The sequence below is a fragment of the Hypanus sabinus genome, chromosome 2 (assembly GCF_030144855.1).
Source record: "Hypanus sabinus isolate sHypSab1 chromosome 2, sHypSab1.hap1, whole genome shotgun sequence".
NCBI classification, from domain to species: domain Eukaryota; kingdom Metazoa; phylum Chordata; class Chondrichthyes; order Myliobatiformes; family Dasyatidae; genus Hypanus; species Hypanus sabinus.
In genome coordinates, this window is record NC_082707.1 from 160,870,651 (window position 1) to 160,884,604 (window position 13,954).

A 13,954-nucleotide genomic window follows, 5' to 3' on the forward strand; every position below is an offset into this window, starting at 1 on the left:
TGGAGGGATCTGAAGCGCCTACCAGACGGAAGCAGTTCAAACAGTCCGTGCGCAGGATGGAAGGAGTCCTTTATGATGTTACCCGCCCTCTTCTTCAACCTGGAAGAGTACAGGTCCACAATAGAGGGCAGGGAGGCTCCAATGATGCGCTTGGCAGCAAATGTGAAGACTATCTTCTAAATGGAGAGAAAATTCAGAAATTTGCGATGCAGAGGGACTTGGGAGTCTTTGTGCAGAACACCCTGAAGATTAACTTGCAGCTGAGTCATTGCATTTGAAGGCAAATGCAATGTTAGCATTCGTTTCAAGAGGTCAAGAACATAAGAGCAGGGACGTGATGCTGAGGCTTTATAAGGCACTAGTTAGGCCTCACCTTGAGTATTGTGAACAGTTTTGGGCTCTTTATTTGAGAAAAGATGTGCTGATGTTGGAAAGGATTTAGAGGAGGTTCACAAGGATCATTCCAAGAATGAAAAGGTTATCATATGGGGAACATTTGATGGGTCTGGGTCTGTCCTCACTGGAATTTAGAAGGATGGGGTGGGGAAATTTCAGTTAAGTCTTTCAAATTTTGAAAGGCCAAGACAGAGTAGATGTGGAAAGGATGGTGGGGAAGTCTAGGACAAGAGGGCACAGTTTCAAGATAGAGAGGTGTCCATTTAAAACACATGCAGAGAAATTTCTTTAGCCAGAGGATGGTGAATTTGTGGAATTTGTTACCACAGGCAGCTGTGGGGGCCAGGTATTGGATGTATTTAAGGTGGAGATTGATAGGTTCTTGATTGGCCATGGCATCAAAGATTACGAGTTTATGGGGAGAAGGCCGGGCAGTGGGGCTGCAGAGGGCAAAGAAAAGGATCAGCATGATTGAATGATGGAGTAGACTCAATGGGCCAAATGGCCTAATTTTGCTCCTATGTCTTATGGTTGCAGTTCTTGAGAAAATCATGCCGCAACAATATATGTCAGCAGGGCTCTATTATGCCAGAGTCAAATAGTTTCTTCACTTGGAATACACACTTGCATAAACTCTGCCTCAATAGGCATCAGCTCTCCAAACCTTTGAGATTTTATCTGCCTGATGGGGTTACATGGAAGATTCTTCACAATGATACGACAGCTAAAGGGTTAAATTAGAATAACAGGTTGAAAAATCCTGGCGTGCATTCTTTTGAGTTTAAAAGATATGGAATGTTTTCACTGAGATGCTTAAAATGATAATGTGATTTATAGGCCAATATTATAAGCTGTTCTCTTTTGGAGGCATGTTTCTGGACCAAGGTTAGTGGGAATACAACAACTTGCTTTCCATAAAATGCTTTCGAGTGTCAGACATAGGCTGATTGAAATTTGTTGGCTTAGGAATTGATCCACATTTTAATTTTTTAGACTTTGACATAGATCGAATTTAATTTTTTGTATGTTACATAAAGCGCAAGGGTTTCAGATGCAAGCTTCACTAGACAGCGTTGATGGGTTTCCCTGTGCAATGCCTCTGTGACCGTGTTGATTTTAAAATTGCTTTCCTTATTGTTGTACTGAACATGGCGTTTTCATCCCTCGAAACCGGAGCATTTCAGAAACACTCTCCAAAGTGTGTATTTTTGAAAACGCCGGATTGGCTGGATCAGTGTGGACGGGGTAACCGGAGACTTCTGAAAACGCTGTCAGGCGGCAGTGCGCTATTTCATTGTTTTCTTGAATGCAACCTAACAATTTCAAAACAGTCGGCAACGAGACTGAAGCCAGAAGAGTTAGAAATGTACTCACCAAATACTTTGACCCATAACTTACTGAATAAATAAGTATACTCACTTCGCCTTGTTTACTGTTCTTGCTCATATGAAGGTGGTTTATTTATTTATGCAAGTACTTCTCTGACAATAGATGTGTAACAGCCTAATGTAACATTGTATGGAAATACAAGATAACACTGATGCAGACATGTTTTATACATTTAACAAGGTGCTTTATTAATACAACAGAGATAGTCAGTTTTTCACTGTTCATCATCAGCTGGGTCAATCTGTCCGTGAACTCCCTGTTGGTTGCCTCCGTACGCTCCAGTATTTGTTTTTTTTTAGCTTATAAGTTCTCCTGCACGAAAGCCAACAGCTGTCCGTCATTTTGTTTTTCTAGTCTGTAACTACTCAAACGCGCACTTTTACGGCGAGATTCGACACCAAACATGTCACTTGTTTTCGGTAGGTGTGTCCTGCGCATGCACAGTAGGAGGAGATTTGCCAAAATCTCTGTTTCAATGTGGACAGAGATATTTTTAAAAATGCATAGTGTGGACTCCTATCGTTTTTACGTGAAACCAGTGTTTTCAAAAATATCTGGTCTAGTGTGGATGTAGCCTGAGTTTAAGGTGTATAATTAACGGCACTGAGATGCAAGTCTTGTGGGATGAGGTGTTAATGATGGGGTGGTGAGACTTGTTTGGCAGCCTGGATTTACCGGTCTTGAAATGTGCTATATGGTCAACAGCCTGAATTCTCAGAGGTCCTCTTCCTCATTGTCAGTGATTTCAACCGGGCCAATTTCTAGAATGCATTAGCAAAATATTACCAACATGTCTCCAGGCTCACTAGGGACCAAAACGTCCTTAAACATTGTGACAAATCCATCAACGGCAGCTACTGACCCACCCACACCTACCCTCCCCTATGCCTCCTCCCTGCCCACTCTTTGGCAAATCAGACCACCAGGCCGTTCTCCTCCCTGTATGTAACCAGAAGCTGAAATGTGAGGAACCAGTACAGAAAGTCGTACACCGCTGGTCGGAGTAAATTGATGGGTTCCTATATGACTTCTATGGGTCAGTAGACTGGTCCATGTTCAAAGACTCAACAGCCAGTTGATTATGGTAACATATTCATCTAGGCTGGCAGTCATTGGGACCTCTTCTGGGGCAGGTGTGACCTGTACAAAAAGGACGGGTTGCAGTTGAATCCAAGGGGGACCAATATCCTGGTGGGAAGGTTTGCTTGGGAGAGTTTGGGGAGAGTTTAAACTAGAATTGCTGGGGGGTGGGAACCAAACTGAAGTGACGGAGGAAAGGGAGGTTGGATCACAAATACAGAAAGCTTGGAGACAGTGTGAGAGGGAGGATAGGCAGGTGATAGAGAAGGGATGCGCTTAGACCAATGGTTTGATATGTGTTTATTTTAATGCGAGGAGGTGGATGGCTCAGGGACAGGAATGGTTACTTTAAGTGCCAAGTTTTAGATGTTTCAGAAAGGACAGGGAGGGAGGGAAAAGAGGTGGGGGTGTGGCACTGTTGTTCAGAGATAGTGTCACAGCTGCAGAAAAGAAGGAAGTCATAGAGGGGTTGTCTACGGAGTCTCTGTGGGTGGAAGTTAGGAATTGGAAGGTGTCAATAACTGTATCCAATACACCACCCAATAGTAACAAGGACATCGAGGAGCAGATAGGGAGACAGATTCTGGAAAGGAGTAATAATAACAGTGTTGCTGTGGTGGGAGATTTTGATTTCCCAAATATTGATTGGCATCTCCTTAGAGTGAGGGGTTTAGATGAGGTAGAGTTCGTTGGGTGTGTTCAGGAAAGTTTCTTGACACAGTATATAGATAAGCCTACAAAAGGAGAGGCTGTACTTGATCTGGTATTGGGAAATGAACCTGATCAGGATTCAGGTCTCCCAGTGGGAAAGCATTTTGGAGATAGTGATCACAATTCTATCTCCTTTACCATAGCATTGGAGAGGGACAGGAACAGACAAGTTAGGGAAACGTTTAATTGGAGAAAGGGGAACTATGAGGCTATCAGGCAGGAACTTGGAAGCATAAATTGGAAACAGATGTTCTCAGGGAAATATGCAGAAGAAATGTGGCAAATGTTCAGGGGATATTTACGTGGGGTACTGAGTAGGTACGTTCCAATGAGACAGGGAAAGGATGGTAGAGTACAGGAATCGTGGTGTACAAAGGTTGTTGTAAATCTAGTCAAGAAGAAAAGAAGAGCTTATGAAAGGTTAAAAAAACTAGATAATAATATGAATCTAGAAGATTATAAGGCTTGCAGGAAGGAGCTTAAGAATGAAATTAGGAGAGCCGGAAGGGGCCATGAGAAGGCCTTGGCAGACAGGATTAAGGAAAACCCCAAGGCATTCTACAAGTCTGTGAAGAGCAAGAGAATAAGACGTGAGAGAATAGGACCTATCAAGTGTGACAGTGGAAAAGTGTGTATGGAACTGGAGGAAATAGCAGAGGTACTTAATGAATACTTTGCTTCAGTATTCTCTACAGAAAAGGAACTTGGCAATAGTAGGTATAACTTGCAGAGGGCTGAAATGCTTGAGCATGTAGAGGTTAAGAAAGAGGATGTGCTGGAGCTTTTGAAAAGCATCAAGTTGAATAAGTTGCCAGGACCAGACAGGATGTATCCCAGGCTTCTGTGGGAAGCAAGGGAGGAGATTTCTGAGCCTTTGGCAATGATCTTTCCATCATCAATGGGGATGGGAGAGGTTCCAGAGGATTAGAGGTTTGCGGATGTTGTTCCCTTATTCAAGAAAGGGAGTAGAGATATCCCAAGAAATTATAGGCCAGTGAGTCTTACCTCAGTGGTTGGTAAGTTGATGGAAAAGATCCTGAGAGGCAGGATTTATAAACATTTGATTATGATATGATTAGGAATAGTTAACATGGCTTTGTCAAAGGCAGGTCGTGCCTTACGAGCCTGATTGAATTTTTTGAGGATGTGACTAAACACATTGATGAAGGTAGAGCCATAGATGTAGTGTATATGGATTTTAGCAAGGCATTTGATAAGGTACCCCATGCAAGGCTTATTGAGAAAGTAAGGAGGCATGGGATCCAAAGGAACAGGTCACATTCTGTATGGAGGTTGGTGACAAATGATGTGCCTCAGGGATCTGTTCTGGGACTCCTTCTCTTTGTGATATTTGTAAATGACTTGGATGAGGAAGTGAAGGGATGGGTTAGTAAATTTGCTGATGATACTAAGGCTGGAGGTGTTGTGGATAGTGTGGAAGGCTGTCAGGGGTTAAAGTGGGACATTGATAGGAAGCAAAACTGGGCTGAGAAATGGCAGACGGAGTTCAACCCAGAGAAGTGTGAGGTGGCTCATTTTGGTAGGTCAAATATGATGACAGAATATAGCATTGATGGCAAGACTCTTGGCAGTGTGGAGGATCAGAGAGATCTTGGTGTCTGAGTCCATAGGACACTCAAAGCTGCTACGCAGGTTTACTCTGTGGTTAAGAAGGCATACAGTGCATTGGCCTTAATCAATCGTGGGATTGAGTTCAAGAGCTGAGAGGTAATGTTGCAGCTATATAGGACCCCGGTCAGACTCCATTTGGAGTACTGTGCTCAGTTTTGGTCACCTCACTATAGGAAGTACGTGGAAACCATAGGAAAGGTGCAGAGGAGATTTACAAGGATGTTGCCTGGATTGGGGAATAGGTTGTATTGAATAGGGAATATTGCCTTGTGAGAATAGGTTGAGTGAATTCGACCTTTTCTCCTTGGAGTGACAGAGGATGAGAGAAGACTTGATAGGGGTGTACAAGAAAATGAGTGGCATTGATCATGTGGATAGTCAGAGGCTTTTTTCCAGGGCTGAAATGGCTAGCATGAGAGGGCATAGTTTTAAGGTGCTTGGAAGAAGGTACAGAGGAGATGTCAGGGGTAAGTTTTTTTTACACAGAGAGTGATGAATGCATGGAATGGGCTGCTGGCACTGTGGTGGAGGCGGAAACGATAGGGTCTTTTAAGAGATTCCTGGATAGCTACATAGAGCTTAGAAAAATATAGGACTATGGGTAAAGCCTAGGCAGTTCTAAGGTAGGGCCATGTTTGGCACAGCTTTGTGGGCCGAAGGGCCTGTATTGTGCTGTAGGTTTTCTGTGTTTCTACTTGACTGACCCAGAGCCTATCCTTAACTCAATTGATTACCTCTGACAAGACCTTAAGATTACCGTCCACTGTTGCACCCCTACTAACCTGGCACGGTTGTGTAATTTTGTAAGAAAGAATGGGCAAATCTTGCTCTATCATGTTGTTAAAATGGACTAGAGATCTATGCAAAAAGATTACTGACTATAATAACTGCAAGAGGTGGTTCAACTAAGTACTGGGCAAAGGAGGAAGAATACTTCTGAAGTGCTGATATTTCAGTTTTTGAATTTTTCATTTTTCATGTTGTGTGTTTAAGTCTGTGTTAAGTTATTGTTCAGTAAAATGATTACGATAGGTGGCTATGTATGCTGTAGGGGTGGAGTGGAAGTTTGATAAAACGGCAGGCACAGACTTTGCTTTAGTTCAGATTAGGAATGACGTAAAGGTAGTAGAACCGTCTCGTACAGTTGGGGTCCCGGGACTGCAGGGGCCGTGACCCGTCCGTACTTTCCGGGAGGAGGGGAGTGAAGGCATGTGTGCCAAATTGAAAGCCGAGTTTTCCGAGGCTGGGGGCAGACAAGTTGCTCTCATTTCTGCAGAGCGAGGGGTCTGATGTAGAGGGTCTAAACAGTCCTCCAGCAAGGGCAGAGCGTTCTGAGTTGGTAGCCCTTACCTCCCTGGTGAATAAATGGCAAAAGTCCCAACTATCGCAGGCTCAGCCTGTTCTCAGGAACAAAGCTCACCCTAAAGGGGAGGAGGAGTATGAGAATTGGGCAGAGCGGACCTCTCAGTTGCTGGATGAGTGGCAGTGCCCCGATGATGAAAAAAGACAACGATTGGTTGAAAGTTTGAAGGGGCCGTCTTTTGACGTAATGAGATCCGTAAAGACACAGAACCCTTTTGCTGCCTCTGCGACCCACATGCAAGTGCTAGAAAAGGTGTTTGGCACGACGGGAAGCCCATTAGAGTTTATTATGGGGTTTCAGAACATGTTTCAGGAGGAGGAGAAACTTTCTGCCTGCATTTTTTGGCTAGAGAGGCAGCTAAATGGCTTGCAGTAGAAAGGGGCCGTTCAAATGGTTGAGGTGAATCAGTTAAGAGTGGACCAAATAGTGAAAGGTGCCCATTCACTGGACCTGGTCGCTTGGGGTCTCCAAATGTCTTGTAAGACGCACCTCCCTGCCCCCTCCCTCATTTATCAAGCTAATCAGAGAAGTACGAGAGGAGGAGAATGCGATGAAGGCGCAGGAAGCCTCTGTCCACAGGGTACAGCCCTCGGTAGTGGTCCCCTCGGTTGAGCTGACCACTGATATCCCACCTCAGGGAGTGATGAAGGAGTTTGTGGCAGAGTTTAGGACTGAGATGTCCCGGTTGTTATCAGCGGGTGCGGCCCCAAGTACGGTAGAGCTGATAGGGAGGCGGACCACCTAAGGGGATGGACTATACAGAGGACTGCTAGTGAGACTGGGGTCCCATGAGAAGGGGAGTGGTCGGTATTGTCTGTTATAACTGTGGTGAAGAGGGACACTTCAAACAAGAGTGTGAGCCCCTAGGTACCAAAGCAGAGAGACCCAGTGAGGAAACGGCCTGGCTTCTCGGGGGGGGGGCACGTACCTAGCAATATAGCAAGGAACACCCTAAAGCAAAAAGCCCTAGTCCTGAAGGCTCAGCGGGGCCGAGCTCCGGTGTATCACTACGGATTGAGGATGTTTGTGCTGGAGCCATACTTGACACCAGCTCTCCGGTTACTCTGCTGTACCATTTGTTCTACAACCGGTATTTGACACATTTACCATTGACGTCACTCAGTGTGCTAGAGATCTGGGGTCTTTGTATGGATGACTATCTGTACGATGGCTGCTTGTCATTGAAGCTGGAGTTTTTGGGGGCTGATGTGGGAGTAGCTGAGGTCCTTGATACATTAGTGTTGGTTTGTCCGGATCCAGTGGAGAGGGTCAAAGCTTCAATTCTCTTGGGGCCGAATACTCCTATTGTGAGGAGGCTGGTGGGAGCCTGCAAGGAGAAAGTTGGAGAGAGCTTTCTGAAAACATTGTCCATTCACCCTGTGTTCCGAGCTGCTTTTGAGGAAGTGCGTGGCCACACTGGGCTGGATGATGAGCATAAACAAGGGACTGTGTGGTTCAACCAGTCAAAACCAGTAACAGCCTGGGGAAGTCATGAGAGTGGTGGGAAACCCTGAATCTCCTGGAATGCATGAGGTGGATGCTCTGGAAGAACACGAAGAGGAGTCAGGCTTACCTGCTGGGGTGCTGGTGAGGCCCGAACTGCAGAAGGTCTCGATTGTATAGGTGGACAGGATGACGGTGAGTGTCAGGAACACTTCGGAACAGAAGGTCACCCTCAGGCAGAAGATGCTAATGGCATACCTCTAATGTCTAGTGTCCCTGTGAGACAAGCTGGGGAGAAATTCTCTCCAAAAAGATGAAAGATGACTGCCCAGTCTTTCAACTTTGGGGACTCCCCAGTACATGGAGGTTGGAAGAAAGGTTGATAGAGAAAATGTTGAAGCTAGAAAATGTCTTTTCTACTGAAGAGTTTGATGTGGGTTGTTCCAAGAGCACTTGCCACACCATCCGGGTGACAGAGGACAGCAGCTTCAGAGAAAGGTCGTGGCAACTGGCACCTGCAGAAGTGGAAGAGGTTTGGCAGCATCTGTGGAAGTTGAAGGAAGCTGGGATCATCACTGAGTCCAGAAGCCCCTATGCGTCCCCAATAGTAGTGGCCAGGAAGAAGAATGGGAAGGTATGGATGTGTGTGGACTAGAGAACTCTGAACAGGTGTACCGTCCCCAACCAGTATACAGTCCCAGGGCCTGTCTGAGTGGTGCGAAGTGGTTCAGTGTGCTGAACTTGAGAAGTGAGTATTACCAGATACCCATGAGTGAGGCTGATAAAGAGACTTATCTGAACTATGTGTCTACTATGAGAAGGGAGCTGAAAAAGGCTTATAAATTAGCCGAGGTCTTGGCTGCCAAGCAGAATTGAGGAAATAGGAGGAGGTATGATCAAAAAGTTCAGTTCACCCACCTCATGCCTGGAGGCAGTCCTCAGAAAGAATTTAAAGCTACCTGGGCAGCATAGGTTGGCTGATCTCTGGACAACAACACTCTACGTTGTGGAGAGTCAGATTCCAAATGTACCAGTTTCCGGGTAAAACCAGAGGGTGAGAGTGGGCCACTCAAGATTCTCCATCAGAACCACTTTCTACCTCTGGGACAAGAGTGCATGTTGACCCAGAGCCTGACCTGGGCCCTACACCTAGTGAGAGGACTGTGTGGTGATGTGGAGAGACTGAAGAATCAGCAGCAGGAAAGATTAGACTGGACCCCACCCCTGAATGGGATACCAAGGTCTCAAAGAGTCAGGAGACCCCCAGGTAGGCTGGTCTGTATAGCACCAGGGGAACAGAAGGTTGCGACTATCTGCCTAGTGAGGTATATCACTACCACTTATAAATTCCTTCGAAAATCACAAAATTCCTTTGAAAATGGTGTTATTAATGACGGGATGACAAATTATTTCAAATCATGAGGACATGATTGTGGGGGGGGGGGGTGGATAGTGTGATGCCCTGGTTCTCATCTTTACTGTTATGCTATAGGTATTTCATTTAGCCGCTCTGTAAGAGCCATCTGTTCTGCTTCCAGCCTGTTTGGGTTAATGTTGAAGATAAGGAATGATATTGAATGTGTGCCATCAATTAGCAGAAGGTTTTTCTTGATGAGGGACATTAAGGTTGGTCTTGAGCTTTTGTTTGAGAGGAAATGAAGAGAGAAGACACTGGGGAGAACCGGTTATAGCATACGATCTGGTAGGAGACCTGTTTCTCGAGATGGATTGCGAACGACATTCGATAGGTGGTGTGTGCTTTCACGTTGGCTGAGGGCCCAGTGTGTGAGTGACAGAGAAGTTCAAGATGAGCTCCAACTTGTGCACGTTTGACTGTTTAATTAGAATGGGCCCTTTTCTTTTTGTTATTCTTTACTAACTCTTTAGTTAAGGTTCATAAATATAATTCCTTTAATCATATTCAGTATACTGTTGGTAATTTCATGGCAGTAATTTGTAACGGTAGCAAACTACACAACATCCACACAAACGGGATGGGGGGAAAAGGGGCTCATACCTCAATCTCACATGTTTGGCAGGGTTGGATATTGTCTTCCCTAGGCATACACAGCGAAGGAAATCAGAGTGTTTCGATGCTTTACAATTTTCCTTGATTATAGGGCTCTACTGTGAAAAAGGAACATGTGATTCACAAATAAAAATTCTCAGTTAAATTGATCGGAATCCCTGGTTGTATTACTCCTTTATGTGGACAAAGGGTTGTGGCCTGAATACTTTTGCAAGGCACTTTATATAGAACCCTGTCAGTGATAGAATTTGGTTCTGTTTGTCCTGGTGAATTAGCTACAGTATATTATAGTGTAGCACATAAAATGCTAGATTAACTCAGCAGGTCAGGCAGCATCTACAGAAAGAGAATGAGTCGATGTTTTAGTCCTAGACCGTTCCAGCAGAATTTTTTCAGGGTCTCGGCCTGAAAAGTTGACACTTTATTCCTTTCTGTAGATGCTGCCTGACCTGCTGAGTACTTCCAGCATCTAGTGTGTGTTGCTCTTTATCTCCAGCAACTGCAAAATCTCATCAAGTGAGGTAGGTATGACTATCCCATGAATTGTTCTGAATCTAATATGAATTGGTCTGTGTGAATATTCTTTCTGAAAGGGTGATGACAGTATTTGATGTATCGTCGAAATATGTGAAAGTTCCTTATATTCAAAATTATTTCCATTTTCTTAGAAAGCAGTGAACGTCCAAAAACGCCTTGTGAACAGCAAAGAGAGAGACTGCAGGCAGAGAGCCTTCATGGGGCTCTTGTTGGCGTTCACATCCCTCAGTGTGATGACGAGGGGAACTTCAGGCCGATGCAGTGTCACAACGGTACAGGATACTGCTGGTGTGTGTACGAGAATGGACAGGAGGTTCCCGGGACGAGGACAGCCCCTGGAACTGGTCAGCCACGCTGTGAGCTCCCATGTGAGTCAGAATTTTAGTGAACCAATTGGTCACTATTACCACTAAAATGGGAAGAGACTTTAAAATATATATGAATGACCTGTAACTTGCAGAAAGGCTTGTAAGTATTTCATAGCAAGTTCATTTGTTAGTTTCAGGCACCATTATCTCCTAAGTTTATGAACCTCGTCTCAACATTCATTGGAGCAGTGCCTGCATATTACGGACCAAAGAGTGATCTAATTTACATACATTCTGAATGCCACATTATTCTCCTTGTACCCTTCTCTGCATTCTTTCGTGCTTTCCATCTTTTCAGACAATCCTTCGTTATTTCAGATTACCTCCTTGGAGGCGATGTTGAAAGTGGCCCTTTTCTCCTCTCCGATTAGTTGTTTGCTACATGTTATTTTTCTTTAATACTTTTAATTAAAAATAACCATTCTTAATTCCTTTGTCTGAGTTCAGCCCAATTCTCTGCCAATGAACTGTATCCCACATGCACCTGTTCTACTAAGCAGAGCCTGCTCTGATCATACTCCAGCAAGGAAGGTTCTGTGAGGTGTTTTAGCATGGGAAATAACTCAAATGGAAACCCTTATTGAGAAAGATCCACACACCTTGTACAGTAAGTCAGGAATGAATTCTGCAGGTTACAGGTAAATTTTACTGGGTATAGGGGTCTCCCTGATGGCAGTAGAATTTTAAACCATTTGAGATGCTGAAATATATTTTATTTAAAGGATATAGTTGGAATGTAATTCTCTCATAATTTTTGGACTGTTAGCAATGAGCACTGTACAAAATAACATGTTACAAGACACAGTCAGTGTAATTTGTATTTTCATTATGTCTTGTTTCAAATTGAATGATCAGCAGTCAATGAGCGTCCGAAGTCTGCCTGTGAGCAGCAGCGAGAGCGGTTAGAAACAGAGAGGAGCCTGCGTGGGCCTCTTCTGGGAGTCCACATCCCTCAGTGTGACGACGAGGGGAACTTCAGGCCGATGCAGTGTCACAGCAGCACCGGCCACTGCTGGTGTGTGTACGAGAATGGACAGGAGGTTGCAGGGACGAGAAGAGCCCCCGGATCTGGTCAACCACATTGCGGACAGCCAGGTTAGTCAGGGTAATAAGTAATGATTGTACTGAATAGAGAAACTCAAAAGGATTTTATTGACATTTCTGATTAGGAACTCAGTGATCCCTTTACTTGCTAACAACGTTTTCCAATCAAACTTTGCAAATTTTTATATAATGATATCAGATTTAGCCTTGCCCCAGTTTAGGTCTTTTACTTCTAGATCATCCCTATCTTTCTTCAAACTGGTCCCAAAGTACCACCCCAACTTGACCAGTCTTACTTTCCCAAGAGGGCCACCTGTTACCCTGTCAAAAGGGTAGTCTTCAAATTGATTAAGAAATCTTTATCTAATCCTTTACTATATCTGTCTGAGCCAATGTTAGTGGAAGTTAAAATCACTATTACAGCTTATCGCCCAACGTATTTGCTGCTCTAATTCTGGGACATCACCAAAGTGATCACTCTATGCTTATTGTTATGGTTTCTATGTATATCGCCTCACTGGACATTCCCCAGGATTAATTTTTTTTAAAAATACTGTTGTGACATTCTCCCTAATCAAAAATTCAACTCCTTTCCTCTCTTATCCTGACCTCTGTCATACCCGCAGCAGGTATACCGCAGAGCATTGAGTTACCACATCTGCCCACCCTTCAGTCATGCTACAATATCAATCCCAACTACCTATCTGTGCTCCGAGCTCGCTTTCCTCATCTGTCAGGCTTTTTCCATTCGAATAAAAGCATATAGCCTATAAGGCATTTCTCACTCGCTGTCCTGCACTTGCTTGCTTTTAAGTTCCAAATTTGTTCTGGAACTTGCAAAGCACCTTTATGTGTTTTGTAGCCTTAGGTTATCATTGGAAGAATTTATTCGGACATCTTGTGTCAGCAGTAACTGTGAAGTGTCACTAAGGCCCATAGCATCGTACAGCACGGGCCCTTCGGCCCGCCATGTTTGTTCCACCCAATGCACCCACTGATACGCATCCCATCCACAAGTGTTAGGTCAGTAGCTTTCTACACCTCGGCAATTCACTGTGAGAGTTTAACCTCTATCAGCTCTTCAGGCGGTGCTTTGTGCGTTAGAGAAAAACATTCCCCTCAGATCCCATCTAACCCTCTTACCTCTCACCTTAAATCCACGGTAAAAAGACTTTGACTCTCTGCACTATGTATCCCCTTATACTGACTTGCCCATACCCAGAATAAAGAAATATTAAAGAGCCAAAGCCAAGTAATCAAAGGTTTGCTTTTCATTAGCTCAACCTGTCTGAATTGAAAGAACTTGCTAAGATAGATCAGCAACATCAAGTTGATCTGTGCTGTTCTTTGCCTCATTATTCTGCCTTTTCAGGTTTTGCAGTCCTATTTCCTCCTCCCTTCTAATTGGATGGTTTCTATATTTCTTTCTTTTCTCCTCATTCAGTTGTACAGAGATGCAAAACATTGAAACCCCAATTTAAATTGTCTCCTTAATGACAATGCAGCTTATCCTCATTCTGCACAAGCAATTAGCCTCCATTGTAACAACAGGCTGAACACGTCAGGCACAACTTTACACAAACTGTTGGCTTGCCTGATGCCCTGTAAACTGACAACACAGCCCAATTTAAAATATTTGCACTTTTGCTTAGTAACAGATTCCTTCTTGAATTGATTTGCAGACAGTGAGCGTCCGAAGTCTGCCTGTGAGCAGCAGCGAGAGCGGTTAGAAACAGAGAGGAGCCTGCGTGGGCCTCTTCTGGGAGTCCACATCCTTCAGTGTGACGACGAGGGGAACTTCAGGCCGATGCAGTGTCACAGCAGCACCGGCCACTGCTGGTGCGTGGATGAAAATGGACAGGAGGTTCCCGGGACGAGGACAGCCCCTGGAACTGGTCAGCCACGCTGTGGGGTGCCAGGTTAGTTAGCATTACGACAAGCATCCATAAATCTCTATAACTA

At 44.5% G+C, this 13,954-nt stretch overlaps 1 protein-coding gene across 2 annotated transcripts in view; it reads left to right on the plus strand.

Annotated features, from left to right (window-relative positions):
- Positions 1–13,954, plus strand: part of nid2a (nidogen 2a (osteonidogen)) — a 157,311-nt gene that overhangs the window by 41,058 nt on the left and 102,299 nt on the right. The window contains exons 10-12 of one of the 2 annotated variants that reach the window (XM_059958023.1): positions 10,712–10,948; positions 11,807–12,043; positions 13,675–13,911. In XM_059958023.1, coding sequence (XP_059814006.1) covers positions 10,712–10,948; positions 11,807–12,043; positions 13,675–13,911 — 711 coding nt within the window. Of the gene's footprint in view, positions 1–10,711; positions 10,949–11,803; positions 12,044–13,674; positions 13,912–13,954 lie in introns of both variants that reach the window. The other variant, XM_059958018.1, reaches the window with a different exon arrangement.